Source organism: Artibeus jamaicensis, unplaced genomic scaffold (genome assembly GCF_021234435.1).
Source record: "Artibeus jamaicensis isolate MK-2021 breed Jamaican fruit bat unplaced genomic scaffold, CSHL_Jam_final contig_65, whole genome shotgun sequence".
In the NCBI taxonomy this organism is placed as follows: Eukaryota; Metazoa; Chordata; class Mammalia; order Chiroptera; family Phyllostomidae; genus Artibeus; species Artibeus jamaicensis.
The window spans coordinates 1,949,907-1,967,957 of record NW_026521913.1 but is presented as its reverse complement, the minus strand read 5'-3'; the positions used below and the strand labels follow the sequence as shown (position 1 = coordinate 1,967,957).

General features: G+C 41.0%; 1 protein-coding gene across 4 annotated transcripts in view; it reads right to left on the bottom strand.

Moving 5' to 3' along the window:
* The window catches only part of DTD1 (D-aminoacyl-tRNA deacylase 1), a 308,428-nt gene that overhangs the window by 128,885 nt on the left and 161,492 nt on the right, over positions 1–18,051 (bottom strand). Inside the window, exon 6 of one of the 4 annotated variants that reach the window (XM_053670945.1) lies at positions 17,215–17,635. The exons of 2 other annotated variants lie outside the window; for them this stretch is intronic. In XM_053670945.1, the coding sequence (XP_053526920.1) occupies positions 17,410–17,635 (226 nt within the window). In that variant the 3' untranslated portion in view covers positions 17,215–17,409. Of the gene's footprint in view, positions 1–17,214; positions 17,636–18,051 lie in introns of those variants that run through there. One more of the 4 variants, XM_053670947.1, reaches the window with a different exon arrangement.

The window sequence follows — 18,051 nt, the reverse complement described above, 5'->3', positions numbered from 1 at the left end:
AGGCCTTTGTGGAAGGACTTGGGGGGCTGCAACAAAGAGGGAATGATGGACCCTCACCTCCCAGCTATTCTGACATAGCCCAAGTCTCCAGTTCCGTCTGGGAGAAGCACTTCCTGGCTCTAATCCACTTAAGCCTGAAAACCTATAATGAGGGAGGCGGTGCAGCCCCTTGCCAACTAGAGCGGGATCCAGAGTGATTGGACATAAGGAAAAGTTCCTGAAAGTCCTGTGAAGCCTGCTTTGCTAAGAGTGCTTTCATTCATATGATAAGGGTCCAAGCAGGAAAGAGTATGTCTCCCAAATTTTCGCAACCCCCTTACCTGACAGACACTGACTCAGACTAAGGCCTCAGATTTCTTTGAAATGTTATCTAGTGTTTGATCCTTACCTCCTATATTCCTGTGTATTACAACCCAATAAAAGCCATTGAGGAAGGTTTCTTGGCTTTTCTCCTCTGAGAGACTGGCCACCTCTCCTCCCCAAGCAGATCATGTCTTGGTAGTGTTACTTTCATCCATGGCAGACAGGGGGACTTGCTAGCAAAGTTGCCCCCACACCCATGGCACATCATAATTCCATTACCCAAGATTAAAGATAAGGAGAGAATCTTAAAAGCAGCAACAGGAAAGGAGAGAGTTACCTAAAAGGAGTGCCCATTAGACTATCAGCTGGTTTCTCAAAAGAAACCTTCAGGCAAGAAGGGGCTGGAAAGAAGTACTCAAAGTCAGGAAAGGCAAGGACTTACATCTCAGATTACTCTACCCAGCAAAGCTATCACTTAGAGTGGAAGGGCAGATAAAGTGCTTCCCAGATAAGGTCAAGTTAAAGGAGTTCATCATCACTAAGCCCTTATTATATGAAATGTTAAAGGGACTTATCTAAGAAAAAGAAGATGAAAAATAGGAACAGCAAAATGATAACAAACTCACGACTATTAACAAATGAACCTAAAAAAACAAAAAACAAAAATGAACTAAGCAAACAACCAGAAAGGAACAGAATCACAGAAATGGAGATCACATGGAGGGTTATCAGCAGGGAGAAGGAGGGGGGAATAAGGGAAACAATACAGAAAATGAGAAGCATAAATGGTAGGTACAAAATAGACAGGGGTAAGCTAAGAATAATATAAGAAATGTAGAGGGCAAAGAACTTATATGTATGATGCACGGACATGAACCAAGGGTGGGAGGAATCCTGGTGGAAGTGGGGTACAGGGTGGAGAGGAATAAAGGAGGGAAAAATGGGGAAAATGGCATGATCAATAAAATATATTTTAAAAAGGAAAATTAAAAGCAGTATTGGCAAATTACAGTGACTATGACAGTTGAAATATATGTCATGAAGAACCCAGACTATAACCAGGAGAGAAAAAGGATGAGTCACTTTCATGTGCCTTATAACAAAACTTGTTCCACACCCTGAATAAAGAAGCTCCCTAAGCTTTCTTGTGACTGCCCACAGAACAAACCATAAGTATCATCTCCATAGCAACTGTTGTCAGGCCAACAGGTCTTTTCAGATGCAGTCAAAGAAAATGTAAATCAAGAAATGTTTTCGCACTAAAAAGTATGGTTTCAGGAAAACTAGAGATAAGGCCCTGGCTCACTCAGGGACTTGCAGAAGGATGTGACTCATCTTGAATTTAACTCTGATAGCAAATTTGACATTTCTTTAGTGTTCAAAGCATACTTACAACATAAAGCCTTGGGTCTCACCAGTTTTTCCTCCCACTCCTCATAAGCCACCCTGTGGATGGAATGATAAGGCCTAACATGGAGAAAACAGCTTTCCTACAAAGCTGAGAAACAGGACAGCGAGGAGAAACCAGAGCTTGGGAGAGTTCATGGATTCTAAGTCCAAAATACACTGAAAAGAAATAAAATTAATTCTCTATGGGGTGAAAAGGGGAGAGATCAAGTGCTGCAGGTAGAGGGGATGGAGTGGTGACAAGGGACAGGATAAAGGCATGGTGAGGTAGAGACAGAATATGAATATGAGAACAAAAATAAATGTTATCTTCCTGGAGGGTAAACAGTTCACCTGGACAACTTTAACTCAACATCAAGCATTCAGATGAAATGCATTTTAAATAGTAAACGTTTTTTCTTTTTTAAAGATTTTATTTATTTATTTTTTAGAGAGATGGCATGGGAGGGAAAGTGTGAGAGAAACATTGATGTGCAAGAGAAACACTATTGTCTGTCATGCACCCCCAACCACAGACCTGCAACCCAGCCCTGTGCCCTGACCAGGAACCGCACCAGCGGTCAGTTTGCAGGATGGCACCCAACACACTAAGCCACACCAGCCTGGGTAAAATCCGACAGATTATTTCTGATATACTTTTCAGATCTCTTCTTTTCAAAAAAAAATCACAATATGGCCTCACCTATAATCAAGTTTCAAAATAAACATTTATGTTATAATGAGTTTGCAAAAAGTGCAGGTGTCAGAACTCAAGGGATACCAGTGAGATATGGAGGAAAGTAAGCAGTGGAGTAACCTAGAAAGAAGCAAGTTCCGAAAAAAATAACAATTTCCAGAGAGTAAATTTGAATTACCAGTGGAGGTATTTACAGCCCACTGCTCTTAAAATCAGCTCTGTTTCTTCCCATACGGTGACCTGGGCTTGGTGCACCTGCTGGAAGGTGGTTCCAGGCACCTTCAAGATCCCTTTCAGCCCCAGGCTGTCTGCAGGAGAGTCCCTCCCACCCCCAAGCAGTTTCACTTCCTTCTCACCTGCAAGGTCCTATCTGGCCCTGGCCCTGGCCCTGGCCCTGCCAGCATTTTAAGTGCCTTTGGTTTCAAATTATTTCCCAAGCCTTTCTTTTATATTTCCACACGTACCATCTCAAAAATCTCAGGAAAACCTGCATTTATCATTTGTTCAACTAGAGACCAGAGCTTCAAGGAAGTAATGTTACACAAGCAAACCCTTCTCTTTCAACAAGCACATTTTAAGATCACACTCATTTGTCCAGTAAGAAGAGTTGAAGTTTAATTTTTAAAAAGAAGTAACTCTATTTCTCAAATTATTGCTTAAGACTTTGGTAGAGTAGATGCTTCTAAATTATGCCTTTGGATAATTGTATTTGGATAAGAATTTGGTAAAGACAAGGAAATAGAGGAAAATAAGAGAGTTGGTGGACATGGGATTCAGCCTTTTAGTTCTCTACCCTTCCCCTCAGTAAAATCAATGTAGGTCTCCTTTGAGACATGGAGAGAATTTAACAAAACAGTATCTGTGGAATGTTCTGAACACTTTGAAAAGTAAAAATGTCTTCTTTAAGCAGTATTTACTAAACATCTAAGACATCAGCGCTGAAAGTCCGGCCTTCTGAAAAGCATGCCCTGGGGGCAGATTTCCACCAACGGAGACACTCGGCAGACATTTGAGGTGAGCTAACCAGTTTCAATCACCCTCACCCATCCCCTGTGTCCAGTATTCTTAAATAACAGAAAACACCTCCAAGAAGAAAAACAAAACAGTAAAATAAGTTAAGAACAACTCTTCATCAAAATGATTTTTAAGTAATTCAAAACTGCACAGAGACAACATGGATTCTTCAGTGACAGATTCCAAAGTCAGGTTCCAGTTCACAAAAAAAAAAGTGAAATGTTATCCCTTCAATAAAAAAAGTTGCATATTTTCTTTAGGTTTATAAAAACAGCATACTGAAACCTCAAACCATTTAAACGTGCATTGGCTGTTAAGGGTTGCAAAGCCCTTGAATTGAGGCAGAGAAAACAAAAACAACAAATGAAAAAATATTTACTTGCTCATAAAGTTCACATGTAAGAAAAAATTTTAAGTTGTACATTATCTGTGACTGTGACTACTTTGTCACCTGAATAAAATAATGCCTACAATATGTCTGTCTTTTTTTCTTTTTTGGAGAGAGGAGAGGTAGTCAGTAAGAATAAAAACAAGAGCAATGCCTGACAAGTAGGAGCTAGAAGTTAAGTAAATGGTAGTTCTCTTCTTCCCATTCCTGCCCTGCTAGGGCCTGAAACAGAATTATTCAAAGGGCCAGCAAGTAGCTGTCCTATACAGAAGGCATCAGTCACTAGGCTGGATTTCAAGGTCTGTCAATCACTGAGCCCTAAGTTAACCAGCACAAAAGCTGAGAACAGATATGATCAAAATGCCATCCTAATAACTCATGGCAAAGGACATGGCCGCCTTCATTGCTCTGAGGATAAACCGATCACACCGAGGACAAGTACCTCAGTGCTTCTACTCTTGGCTCTTACCTGTTCTGTGGCTTGGCAGAACCTTTGCATTTGGGGAGGACAGAGAGAAATGAAAAATGAACCATAAAGCAGTCAATTTTCCAATTTACTGGCAATAGTGCAGGTGAAGAAAATAGCTTCTTGCAGGGGAGGCTGCTCAGGTTTCTGCTTGAGTTGTGAGCAGTTCATTCCATGTGGCCAGGCTACTCCCAACCTCCTCCCACTGCCTCCATGCAATTTCTGTGGGCAGTTAGGAATTAATTGACTTTTTATTAAGGAAGGCATACTATGAATAAACATATTCTATCTTTATCTATTTCTTAATCTATCAAGTTAGCAAAGACTCACATTGACATGCTGAGTACAATGCTTGGGAAAAATAACCTGAAAACTCTGACAAGTGAAGGTTAACTCTAAAGACATGGAGAGGGGGCTCTTGATAAAAAGAATCAAAACCCTGAATGCACCTGTGTTCTTTTCCCCAGCAGTTCAGGTCTGGGAATTGATGTCAACAATCAACCCAGGCTACAGAGCAAGATTTAATACACACTACCACCACAGCACTGCTCATAAGAGGAAAAGCTAGGATGTAACTTAAATGTCCAACAATAGTGAGAAGCTAAATAAACTATAATACATCTTATGGCAGAAGAATAGGCTTAAATGAAACTGAGGTTGAAAAAGATTATTTGATTACATGCAAAAATGTCCATGATACTGTAGTGGAATAATAAGGTTATCAAATAGTACAGTATGATCCCATTTTATAACTACATACATAGGTATAGAGGGATGTATCTGCTTCACACAGGTACAGGGAGAAAAAGCACTACATACAAAAAAGGACTAAAAGCATTTTGGTACCATGGAGGGTAGAATTAAAGGTGACTTTATTTTCTTCTTTGTAGAAACAAGATTAAGTGTTATCATTAATTTAAAAAAATAATGTTTGAATAAAATGCTTCCACCATGCACTTTGCAAGAATGAAGTTTTTCTTTATTATGTCTAAGCAGCCACCTCTGCAAGCTTCACAGAATATGATTCATTATATAAGTACCTGTACTCAGTACGCAGCTTGTTCATCTTTAAGTAAATGATGAGATTATAAAATCAATTTTACCAATTGGAAGGTATGTTTGAAATGGTGTGGCAAACTCCAGTGAGTCTTGACTCCTGGTGTCTGTTACCTGGTGCAGTTACAATGAATAGGGCTGACCTGTGTAACAAACAGGATACTGCAGAAATGACAGCATATACTTTCCGAGGCTAGTTCACTGGGGGAAACTAGATGTCATGATGTGAGGACTTTTGGGCAGACCTGTGCAATTTCCTGTGTCAAGAAACCAAGGCCTCCTGTCAACAGCCAGCACCAGTTCATGGGAAGAAGGCCCTCCTGACTGTCCTGGTAACATTGTGACTGAAACCTCACAGAAGATCCCTGGTCACAAACACTCAGCTAAACAGACCAAATTCCTGGCCCACAGAAACTGTGTGAAAATGTTTATTGTTGTGTTGAGCCACTAAATTTGCAGGCAATTTGCTACACAGCACTAGATAACTAACACAGATGGTCTGATTTAAACCATGTGACTCACACAGAATTCACTTTGCAGGGGCTGGGGCTGGAGGTCTTCACCAGCACAGCTATAGGTAATGGCCAGAAATTATCTGCACAGGACACATGCTGCTGTGCCAGGAGCTCCACTGGGAGCAGAGGTGGGGACACATTTCTATCAGGAAGATCTATGGCTCCTCCAGTGACACTTGGGAGGCCAGATAACTTCTGGGTAAATGCTCTAATTGGGGTAGCCCAGGAGGAGCCGCAACTCCCTCAGAGGAGATAGCATCTGACCTTGTTAACAGAGAGCACTCTGAAGCAAACTGGGAAGTCACGAGATTGCTATGTTGCCCCAAATTGTTGGCAAACTCACAGAACAAATACCATTCCACAAAGTAACACCTGAAATTGTATATGCAGCAAAACAGTTCCTTCCACTGATGCACTTTATCCTTATTTGGACATTTGGTATTTGCTCCTGAGGTCCTCTCCAAGTAAAATTATTTTTAACTCTCAATATTATGACCATATTTTAAGTGTTTTGGGTTAACTGCTCACTTTCATAAGTGCTACAAACAGTTTGTAATTTAGACCGCATTTCCTCCTTTCCTCACCCTCTCCCTTCCTTTTTTAATCATGAACTTATGGTAATGATCTCAGTGTTGTCAGTTATTTAAAACACTGCAAGAAAACACTGCAAATAAAATCAAGGCAACTCAGGCATCCAAGTCAATAAAATTATTATTGCTCAGAATATTTCAACTGCAACAGTTTCTATATATATTTATATCAAGAAATCAAGGTAGTTAATTGGAAAAAAGTCACCAAAGTAGGAGACAAGCACCTCTGACATGAATCTACATGGAAAAACCCTGAAATTTAGCAATGCAAATACAATAAAAACTGTAAACCTGAGAATTTTAATTTGGTCATTTAAGGAATCAAGCATCTTCTCCCTTTATTACCAATATTTTTGAAAAAGTGATTCTGAAGTGGCTGGTATCAGAATAGAATATAATAAAAAATTTAACTGTGAATTCTAAACAGAAGGATATCTCAATGCAGAGTTTATTTCATTTTAGATACACTTTTAAAATTTTTTATTGTATTTTTTCCATTACCACTTAACCCCCTTATACCTCTTCCTTTCCCCCGGTATCATCACACTGCTGTCCATGTTCATGAGTCCTTTCTCCTTTTGCTCAATTCCTCCATCCCATTTTTTTAAAAGAGAAAACATAATTAAATAAATGTTGCCAGAGTGGTTTAGCAGTACACTTTGCTGAAAAATACTCTAGTCCCACTCAGCTATTAAACTAGTTCAATAATCACTGGTAGGAAGAATTCTGTGTGTATTTCCCCAGGAATAAACTAGAAATGCCATTTCTACTATCCTGTAAAAGTGCGGCTTTTAGCGTCATTTTTTATGTGACATAGGCTTTAAAGAGTTAAAGCTGTTTTAAAGGTGATGAGTGATGGTATTTCAAACTGCACTTTCATTTTGCTAATTAGCTGGTATGGAGATTATTCTATAAAGGTCAAGAATCATAAACTTGACAAGAATAATTTTCATCATTCTGGACCTTTCCCTTTATATAAGAGTCAAAACCTCCTGAGAATTGAGTCCCTTCCACCTATCCCCCAATAACATAAAAATAATGATCACAAAAGAAAATATGATCCATAGATATGATCTACTGTACCAGGTGCTTTGATTTGTAGAATTTTTCACACCAGAAAAGGCTTAACATTTTATTAAGTGTAAGGTGCTTAAGTGAGTAAAAAACGCTTAAGGGAAAAAAAGATTGATCAGCTGATCTCCAATGGTATAAGATATCACATGAAAATAAAAGTCACACAACCCAACAAAACCATTTAGGACTTAAATATACTAGAGAGATTAAACAGCTTGGCTATCAGTTAACACTTACAGATAACAACACACCTAGAAAGTATAATTACGAGTTCAGCAGCATCTAACTTACTATAACATGTTTTCCATACAATTGTAATAGTACAGCCCCAAACCAGATAATGTATCAATTAACCAGTAGGAAATACACTAGATTAAGGGATTCATTATGACCATTTCCACTGATGATATTATATTGACTTATTTGGTGTCTGCTTCAGGTTTAACCAATGGAGTTACCCCACCTATTCAAAAATTTTAAATGGCAGAGAAGACAACTTAAATAGTATAAAAGAATAAAGAAGACTTAAAATAATCCTTTCATCTTTAGAGACTTTTTCCTAAAACTAAAATTTTTCAAAATGCTGTTATAATATTTTACAAAAATTATTATGAAGTAGCATTTCAGGAAGTATATTTTGGCCCAAACATGGAAGCAAAACTTTTTTTGACAGTATTGATAAGCTTTTCTATCATTGTCAAAGAACCAATAATAATCACTGGATTAGTAAACCACTGGATATGGCATATGAACCATGCTCATGTCCAAGTCTGAAGTCAGTTCCCTACTGACTTGATTCATAAGCTCTGTCTAAACAAGTTAACAATTTTCTTTTTAATTTTACTTACCTTACCCCAGTGTTCATAGCAGTGCAATTTACAATAGCCAAGTGCTAGAAGCAACCTAGGTGCCCATCAGTAAATGAGTGGATCAAAAAACTATGGTACATTTATACAGTGAAATACTATGCAGCAGAAAGAAAAAAGGAGCTCCTACCCTTTGGGACAGCATGGATGGAACTGGAGAGTATTATGCTAAGCAAAATAAGCCCAAGTGGTAAAAGAGACATACCATATGATCTCACCTTTAACAGGAACCTAATCAACAAAACAAACAAACAAGCAAAATATAACCAAAGACACTGAAATTGAGCACAGGCTGACAGTGACCAGAGGGGAGGGGGGGAATTTCATAGGAAAAGGGGAAGGGTTTGCAGGAACAAGTATAAAGGATACATGGACAAAAACAAGGGGGGGTGGTAAAAGCAGGGAGGTGGAGAGGGCTTGGGGGGGTGGGCTGGGATGGGGGTAAAAGGCAGAAAACTGTACTTGAACAACAATTAAAATAAAAATAAATAAATAATAAAATTAAAAATGGAAAAAAAAAACCCCAAACCCCCAAACAATGGTAACTTTACTTTTGCGTTTTAAAAGCCATATTTCAGGGTGGTTTGACATTTGGATTACTATTAAACATCTGCTAACTGTAAATGGGGAAATTTTTGCATGCTGCCCCTAGCTTTGCAAGTTTATGGTTCCTTTCCTTCAACCTCTTCACCCAATACAGCTAACCCCAGCTATCTCATTATCCCTCCCCAGGACCAGGACTAGACGAGGTCTGGAAAGGGCCCGTAGGTTGCTCTGCTCCCATGGCCCACAGTTATTTTTTAAAAAACATGTAGATATAAATGTCCTTCAAGTCATCAGAAATTAAGTAAACAAATACAGTCATGCCAAAATACTTTTAAAACATCTGTTCTAACAACAACCAATTAAAGTGATGACAGAGCCTATAAAAAGTAAAACAGATGACCATGTTGGTGCTGTTTCTAATGCTTCATGCAATAAAATAGCACAGAAATAAGTTATCCTGCTTATTCTGGCTTCAGCCTCTTGGTTATACAGAGTCAAAACTTTAAAAGTAGCATAACTCACAGTGCAGTTGGCCAAAAACATTAAGCTGTTCAGTGCTGATGGAGATGGGATAAAGGCCTTGAGAGATCATGAAAAGAAGGCCCTGCACGGGGGAGTTGTATTCATTCATTCATCACAGGAATCAATTAAAACCTGTGCATGACCCCAGATTCTTTACAATTTCAGTGTTTTAAACATTTTTTTCATTGAAATGTTCTCAATTAAATAAGCAGCTAAAGTAAGAGAACAAAATTTCAACTGTAATGAGAACAAGGTCTCAGAATAAAATACATTCTAGATAATGAGGTAGGAGACCCTGGATCTAGGAATGTCTTGTGAGAGGCAGCCTCTGCTTCCCACCTTGCTTCATTTTAGTAAGCAGAGGAGACCCAGACATTTTGAAGATTCAAGCGCATTTACATGGGGGAGACTGCTGAAGAACGCTGACTAGGGAGTGGCAAAGCCACTCTCAGTTCCCATTTCTATGAGTCCATCAACAACAGCTACCAGAACATCTGTGGAGTAGGTCCACATCACATACATTACAAGAAATGATACAAAATAGTTAATTATGCATGCCACCAGAATTCCAAGCTTACATTTTTGTATTAATAGGTAATGGTAAAGATGCCAGTGTTTTCACAGTACTATTATACAGAAACCTTAGGAAGTTTCATTCCACTGGCTTCTTTGTTCCACTTGCTTGGCTCTGAGCAAACCTCTCATGAACAAGATTGGAAGGTGAAGAACAAGAAGGTTGGCAAAACAGGAATACTATATTTTCATGCAGGAACACGAAGCTTCTTTATCTTGAGTAATGACTTTCTTTAGAACTCTAATCAAAAGCAAATATTTGTCCACTGCCTACTCTGTGCACTGGGTTTGGTGCTGTGGGGGGATTTTTAAGTTCTGGTTTATCCTTAAAGAGTTTGCAATTTAACTGCAGAACAGGAATGAGCTCTAGAGAAGTGAAATGTAAATGACTTCATTACATGTCAAGACAATGAGAATGCTAACAAATTACACATGGCAGTGCACATACAAGCCATGCCTGCTGCTCAAATGTAAAAGTGGGGGACACACTCTTCTGGAAAGGGGAGAGCAGGAAAGAGGTGCACTGATTTGTAGCCATGTGGGAGAAGAGAGTTTCAGCATAGTCCTGGAGACAAGAAAACAAGTGTGTGCTTTCACAGATGATTTATACAGGGAAGTAGGGGAGACAGCCCTGAGAAAGAGACCTGTGCTGAGTTGAAGTTTGATCTTCACCCTACGAGAAGTAAAGCCAGTGAAGACTTTGGGAGGGAACTGCTATGATTAGTATTTGAGAAATATTAAGCAAAACCTGGTATGTAAGACACAGCACAGAAACCCTTGGCGTACAGCCCCATCGGGGTAATTAGAACAATTCCTCACTGAGAAGTTCTTAAGCTCAGCAATGACACAAGAAATGGAAATTCTGGGTCATCTGAACCTAAAATGAAAAGGCTGGCGTGAGGAATGCATGAGACAAGACTATAAAGTACTGACAGCAGGTGCTCCATCAATGTTGGCCACTAATGCTGGTTTGTTTGTTTTTTTATCCTCAGCCAATGACATTTTTTCATTGCTTTTTTTAGAGAGAGAGGAAGAGAGAGAAAGAAACATCAACTGGTTGCCTCCTATATATTCCTGGACCAGGGAATCCATGCACCCAGACTGGAGATAAAACCCATATTTCATCTACAGAACAACACTCCAACCTACTGGGCCACATCATCCAGTTCAGAAAAGATTGTGGTCTGTGTAAAAATGAGAACTCTGTAGTTCATTCCACTCTACAATGTGTCTCCAGACATAGAAGGACACCAACTCAGAGAGTCACATCTCACAATAATTACTAGAGGGCTCAATTCCTATGTCACTGACCACTGCCAATCAGAGTGGTAGTAATACAGGGTACAGCCAGGGGGGCCCCCCAAAAAAAAGATTTGGAATGGTGTCCAGAATTCAAAGTGTATAGGAATATTGGCGAGACATATAAGATGTCCTCACACACACCCCCAGGGGGAAGAAACGAATGGAGCAGGGCCATTGAGAGCTGTTTTGCATAGCAATGGTTTTGCAGCTAACCTCTGGAATGATTATTTTAAATATCTATAACCTTTAACTGGTTTCATAGATATGTTAAATAGCAGTGGCCAAATTTGGAGCCAGGGAGAAGGGAGTAGCTGGGACTCCGGAGGATGTAACTAGGGGCTGCTCTCCTGAGTGAGAAGGGCTTGGACTCAGGATGGTAACGAGGGACTGCACTACTGAGTGGAAGGCCTGTGTGAGAGCTTGGGAAAAGACTGGTTCCAAGACATGAAGGGCCCCCGCTTGGCCAGATGAAGAGAGAGCCACACGGTTTCAGCAGAGTGAGGACCCCTGCAGTCATGTAAGGGAGAGCCACACAGTTTCAGCAGAGTGAGGACCCCCTCTTGGTGAGGTGAAAGAGGGAGCCACGTGGTTTTGGCAGGGTACGGACCCCCTCTTTCCCAGGTGAAAGGGAAAAACCACGCAGCTTTGCCAGAATGGAGATCCCTGCAGCCAGGTGAAGAAGACAGCCACATGCTTTTGGTGGAGTGCGGACTCCTGCAGCTTTGGTAGAAGAGGCCCACGCGGCTTTGGGGTGCCCCCTTTGGCCGCGGGGCCTGAAAAGCAAGAGAGACTTTGACTGGAACTGGGTACAAAGAACTCTTGCCAGTGGACCATGAGAGGGTACCATACCAGTACTTTGGATTAACTCGAGATCCTGCACAGTGACACAGCTGATGGCACCAGCGGCCTGCAACACAGACATGTGCTCTTTTCCTGATTTACGGTACCTGGAGTTGGGACAGTGGGAGAAGGGAGAGCTGTGTGGGTGTAGGAGTATACCCTAAAGGACTTTGATATTTTAGTGGAGGCATTAGGCCTGAATAGCATTAAATAAACATTTTGTTTCCTTTTCACAAATCTCTGGCATTGAGAGATGTCTTTCCAATTGGCAGCGGACAGAAGAGCCCAGTAGATATTAGTATTTTGTTTTTGGGAGGGGCCCCTGTTGTAGAGCAGTTTTGGGCATCCCTAGGCGGGCCAAATATTGTATTGCCCCTCCCTCGGACCCCTTGTTCGGTAACAGTAGCTGCCCTGAGCTCTCTGCTGGGCCACAGTCAGAATGGGGCTTTCCCAAGAGGTGTGGGTCAAGCTGACTTTTCCTGACAATGGGAAACTACAAATGGAGCTACTGTCCCAGGGCCTGGCCCTGGCTTCCTCACCTCAAATGCAGAATTCAGCTGTCATTCTTTGGGGCTTTTGCTTTCACTCCAAAATCCTCACCAAAAATATAACTGCCTGCTTTTTTTTTTAGAGCTGTTAAGAACTGACCTCACTGTTTACCATCTGTGTATTTAACACACTGGTCTCCCACAAACAGAAATTCAAGAAAATTCAAAACTTAAAACAGCTTGGCAAAACATATCCTACAATCAGGTAGTACTCAGCACTCACTTCTATAGCAATATTCTAAAATGTGTTTTTAAGTTTCAAAACATAAATTCAAAAATAGATAATAAAAGTTGTACTATAGACATCTGGTAACTTAAAAATGTAAACACATGGACAAATATATGTTGTTCTGTTCAACAGGATACAAGAACCCAACACAGGCCTCTGTTGGCAACTGCCCTGTCTGGTTTCAGGAGCTGTAACTCCCCCATGGCTAAGGCTGAGTGAGCGACCTTTGGACCATAAACCACTAAGGAAACAAAGCTTATCTCCCTGGCAGGAGCGCAGCTTCTGCTCCTTTTACTTCATCCATAACTGGCCCCCAATGCTTGATCAGTTAGCCAATGATGGGTAAGATTCCCCAAGGGGGGAACCACCTAAGACAGACATGATCATGTGGAGGCCCCAGGGAAGGACTTGGGGAACTGTGGAGAAAGGGGGTGATGGACCCTCGCCCCTGGGCTCTGACGAAGTCTGACTCCCCTGAGTCCATGAGAATTCCTTGGCTATCTGCCTCCTCTGCCTGACTTAAGCCTGAAACAATGACAGAGGACAGTGCAGCCCTGTGCTGGAAAGGACAGGCTCCCCACGTGATCAGACCTGAGAAAGGATATGTAAAATCATATAAAGCCTGCTTTGTTAAGAATGCTTAGTTACATGATAAAGGCCCAAGCAGGAAATGAGTTTGTTTCCCAAAATTTTGTAGTCTTTTAGCTGGTAGACCCTGACTCAGAAGAAGCCCTAATAGTTCTTTGTATGCTATCTACTGTTTGATCCTACTGCCTGACAATGTTAATGAGCTGTACCTCTATTCCTGTGCAAATTAAACCCAATAAAAGCCTGCCTACGAAAGGATCAGCGCGCTCTCCCCTTGAGAGGGTGGCCAGGCCACTCTGAGGCACTCCCCCCTTGAGGGAGTAGCTGTGCCATCCCTTTTCCTCCACAGGACTCAGAAGTCCATGTGAAGTTGTCTCATATCTCATCCATGATGCCATGGGCACTGGCGGCTGGTACATGTGTCAGGCCTCCAACAAAGCCTTAGAGGTTTACAAAACCTCCAATGCTCCGGCCCGCGGAGCAATCAACTGGGGCTCGACCACCTACCTAGAACAAATGAGTTGGGGGGACAAGAGGCGCGAAGAATGGCAGCAAGACAAAAGATTCTGATCAAGCTGCAAACTTTATTTTTCCGAACTGGGTATATATATATATATATGGGGGGGAGGGAGAGGAAGGAGATTAGGTTGTTTGCTATTGGCTAGCTTGAGACAAAGAAGGGCCCGCTTATTGATTACTTGGGTGCAACTGGTACTTGTGGACACCTCATGTGCCTGTAGCTGATTGGCTTGTGGAGCACATGCACGCCTCATGTACCTGTAGCCGATTGGCTTGTGGAGCGCACAGGTTCCTGTAATCAATGCAATGTTTTTAGCTAGAAGCCAGGTGTAAGGTTCCCAACACTCCAAGGTAGCTACATTAGCAGCAATGCATTTTGTTTTCTTATGAAAAAAGAATTGGCAGCCTCACACTAAATTTATTAACTATACACATGTGGAGGTATTTTGATGAGTTGCCCTGAACATCTTTGTACCTGTACTCCTTTCTTATTTGGGATACACAAAAAATTCCAGTTTGAGATCCAAAACTGTGCCAGGTGCCAGGGACTAAGCAGCAAAGAAAGACCTTTCCAGAAGCAGAGGCACAGGCAGCCCCACCCAAGTGGGGAAGAAAGGGCACTCAGATCAAAGGGAACCTGAGTCCTGGGAGTGCTGGAAGCTTTCTGTGGAGACCTGGCAGAAGTCAGACCCATAGTTCAAGAAAATTGATTTAGGTAACAATGACAACTGGCTGGTATTGTTATTGGGGAAAATAGGGTTCAGTTTAGGTAAGGTAGATAGATCCATGTCGTAACTGCTGAGGGTTACCTGAACAAGTGGCAGGATGAAAAATGGATGCTCTCATTCAAATGACAAATGTTCAATAAAACAACTACTATGTGCCAGGAAGGATCTCACCTTCAATGACACATACCCTCTCAAATATCATCCTTTCAAAAGAACTGATTAGAAGGCAACTGTCCGCAAGGCACAGCCACATTTAGTTCACCAAGATCTAAAACTTCCTGCAGTCCTTCAGCTTGAATAAGGCTCACGAAAGCCCCTGGGACAGCAGAGGTCTCTCGTCCAGGAGGAGCTGAGCCCTGTTTAAGCTCTGCAGTCTCTTGTCACTTACTGGAACACCTGCTGCTGATGAGAAACAGGCTTTGATTTGATGGGTACCAGCTGCTGACAAGACACCCAAGGTAATCTTGCTGCAGAATTGCTGCTTTAACAAAACACAACACAAACTGATGGGCTAGGTACACTTCACAGAAACAAGAGGTCTGTTTTTCTTTTAAAAGGATAATTACAGGATCTCTCCAGCATACCCACTACCCAAGCCCTCATTCATTTCCATATCCACTTAATAAGCATTCTCTCACACCTGCTAGAAGTTGGGGAGTTGAAGCAATCACAAGTGCCTGCCTCATATTGCCAAGTACACGCAGAATCCATGTGTTTATTGCTGCTTTAGACACCTGGGGCTGCTTAAAGCAGTGACCTTCTTCCCTGCCCCCTACACAACCCACACTTGGAAATCTCTTGTTCAGCACAAGAGATTCAGCACAAATCTCTTGTTACCTTCAACTCTGGGTTTCATTTATAGGGGTGGAAATAAATGTACTTTTTGGCTCATGCAATGAAAAAATCCTTTGTTAAACACACACACAAAAAAATCACTTTCTGAGGCAAACTATTTTCCATGTTGTTTTAAAAGAAAATTAAGTAGACAAAAGTATAATCACTAAAGTATATCGAACTCTGCTAAAGGATGACAGAAAGTGGCAAGAAAACTATAATAAGGACATGGTAGAATTAAACTAAAAATCAAGAGTAAGGGGAAAGAGACCAATTTTCCTTATAGAATTCCAAATAATTAGGATTGTCAGATTTAACAAAATACAGAATGCCCAGTTAAATATGAAGTTCTGCTGTCTCAAGGGACATACTACACTAAAAATAATCATTGCTTATCTGAAAATCAAAGTCATCTGAGTATCTTGCAACCCTACAAATAATACACATATATATATTTTCATCTCCAGGAGGTGGAGCTTAATCTTCCCTGAACTCCTTCTAGGAGGTCTGTGCTTAGGGATTCACTTCCAAGAACAGAGCAGAGAAATGGAAAAAGGGGAAAGGTCTCTGCTTGGAGAGACCTGGCCAATACCACATTGACCACGTGATCAAGGTTTCCCTCACCAGAGAAGTCACATGGATGTCAGATACCACCTGAGAAGATGAGACAATAAGGACACTTCACTCTGCGCACTTTTCCTAAAACTCTATAACCCCAGTCTAATCACAACACACATTAGACAAACCCATATTTGGGGGCATTCTATCGGATACCTAGCCAGTACTCCTCATGACTATCAAGGTCATGAAAAATTCCTTTTTCTTCTGTTAACTGAGAAACTGGCATGCAGATAATAAAATCCAATGTGGTATCCTGGACTGGATTCTGGAACAAAAAGAAGACATCAGTGGAAAAACTGGTGAACTCCAAACAAAGTTTGGAATTTAGATAATGGTGCAATACTAATGTTAGTTTCTAATTTTCACAAATGTGCATGGAAATGTTCAAGACAGTAACAATAGGATATGCTGGATGTGGGCTATTCAGAAACTCTATCCTCTCTTGGCAACATTCTATAAATCTAAAATTACAAATGAGAGGATATAAGGGAAGTATTTCAAAATTTTCCAGCAAAATGTAGAAAGGGAGTTAATAAAACAATAATAAAGTGTTGGTAATCATGATTTAAATAAGGATTTCTTTAAAAAGGGACATGTGTAAATGGCAAAAGACAATTACTAGAAAACTTCTCACTGAGAATCTTTTAGGTCTCACCAACCCACCTCACTTTCTGTCCCAAGGAGGTCATTCCCAGGGTAGGTCCTTGCCTGGGCTGACCTGATTTTAGCAAAGTTCTATATCCCAGAGAACCCCTCAGTCCTGGGCAAACCCAGTCCTCTCAATCTCTATCTTTCCATGTGTATTTGTGTGTGGCTGTCTCATAAGCACATGCATATACACGCATGTGTGTGTGCACACACAGTGGGATTCTCGAGTTAAATAAAGTTAGGTGCAGCTCCAGACTCCAGGTAATTATTTCACTTTTACAAAAAATTCCAGAATAAACCAACCTTCCTTCCTCTCATCCATCCACCTACCACCGCTATATATTTATGCTCAATATTTAGCCCAGAAAGGAATTCTTTGCCATAGTTTGTAAACACCAACTGCCACCTTTTTACATATCCTTCCACAGCCTTTGGTGTTTCAAGAGCACCCCAAGAGTTTTAAGAAAGCTCATTCTTAACCAGTCTGGCTCCAGGAGAATCAAACCTTTTGGCATCTCTGAGCTACACTGGAAGAAGAGTTGTCTTGGGCCACACATTAAATACATCGCAACACATAATCACAAAAAAGATCCCATAATATTTTAAGTAAATTTACGATTTTGTGTTGGGCTGCATTCACAGCCATCCTGGGCTGCATGCAGCCTGTGGGCCACAGGTTGGACACCCCTGAGGGGCCATGTGGTTTATCGTGCGCAAATCCAAACAAGTAAGATCTGTGGTTTTTTTCAGGCTTGACATTCATCCATATGAGCACCAATGATCTGTAATAGAGAATACCAGGCCAGCCCGTTACTGTACCAGTCACCCGAAGACTGAAAACAGATACTCCTGGCACTTTCCTATCTCATACCTGCATTTAGAAATCTGCATTTCAGTGAACTGAAAACATTTGCCTTAGACACCACGTAAGGAGGCCAATGATGAACTTTTCCCTATATGTAAAGATTACTGGTGACATAGCAATGACCATACCTCTCCTATAATCAAACAATAGCTAACATTGACTAAGCGACTATTATGTGCCAGGCACCTGATAGGCTTTGACTCAGCTGCTGAAGCCAGGTCACAGTGAGGGGCAACATGGACTGTGAGAAGAAAACAAAATTATATTCAAAGGATTTCTACAAACTCAGATATATATACACTTTCAAATACAGGGGCTGTCAGAAGTAAGGCC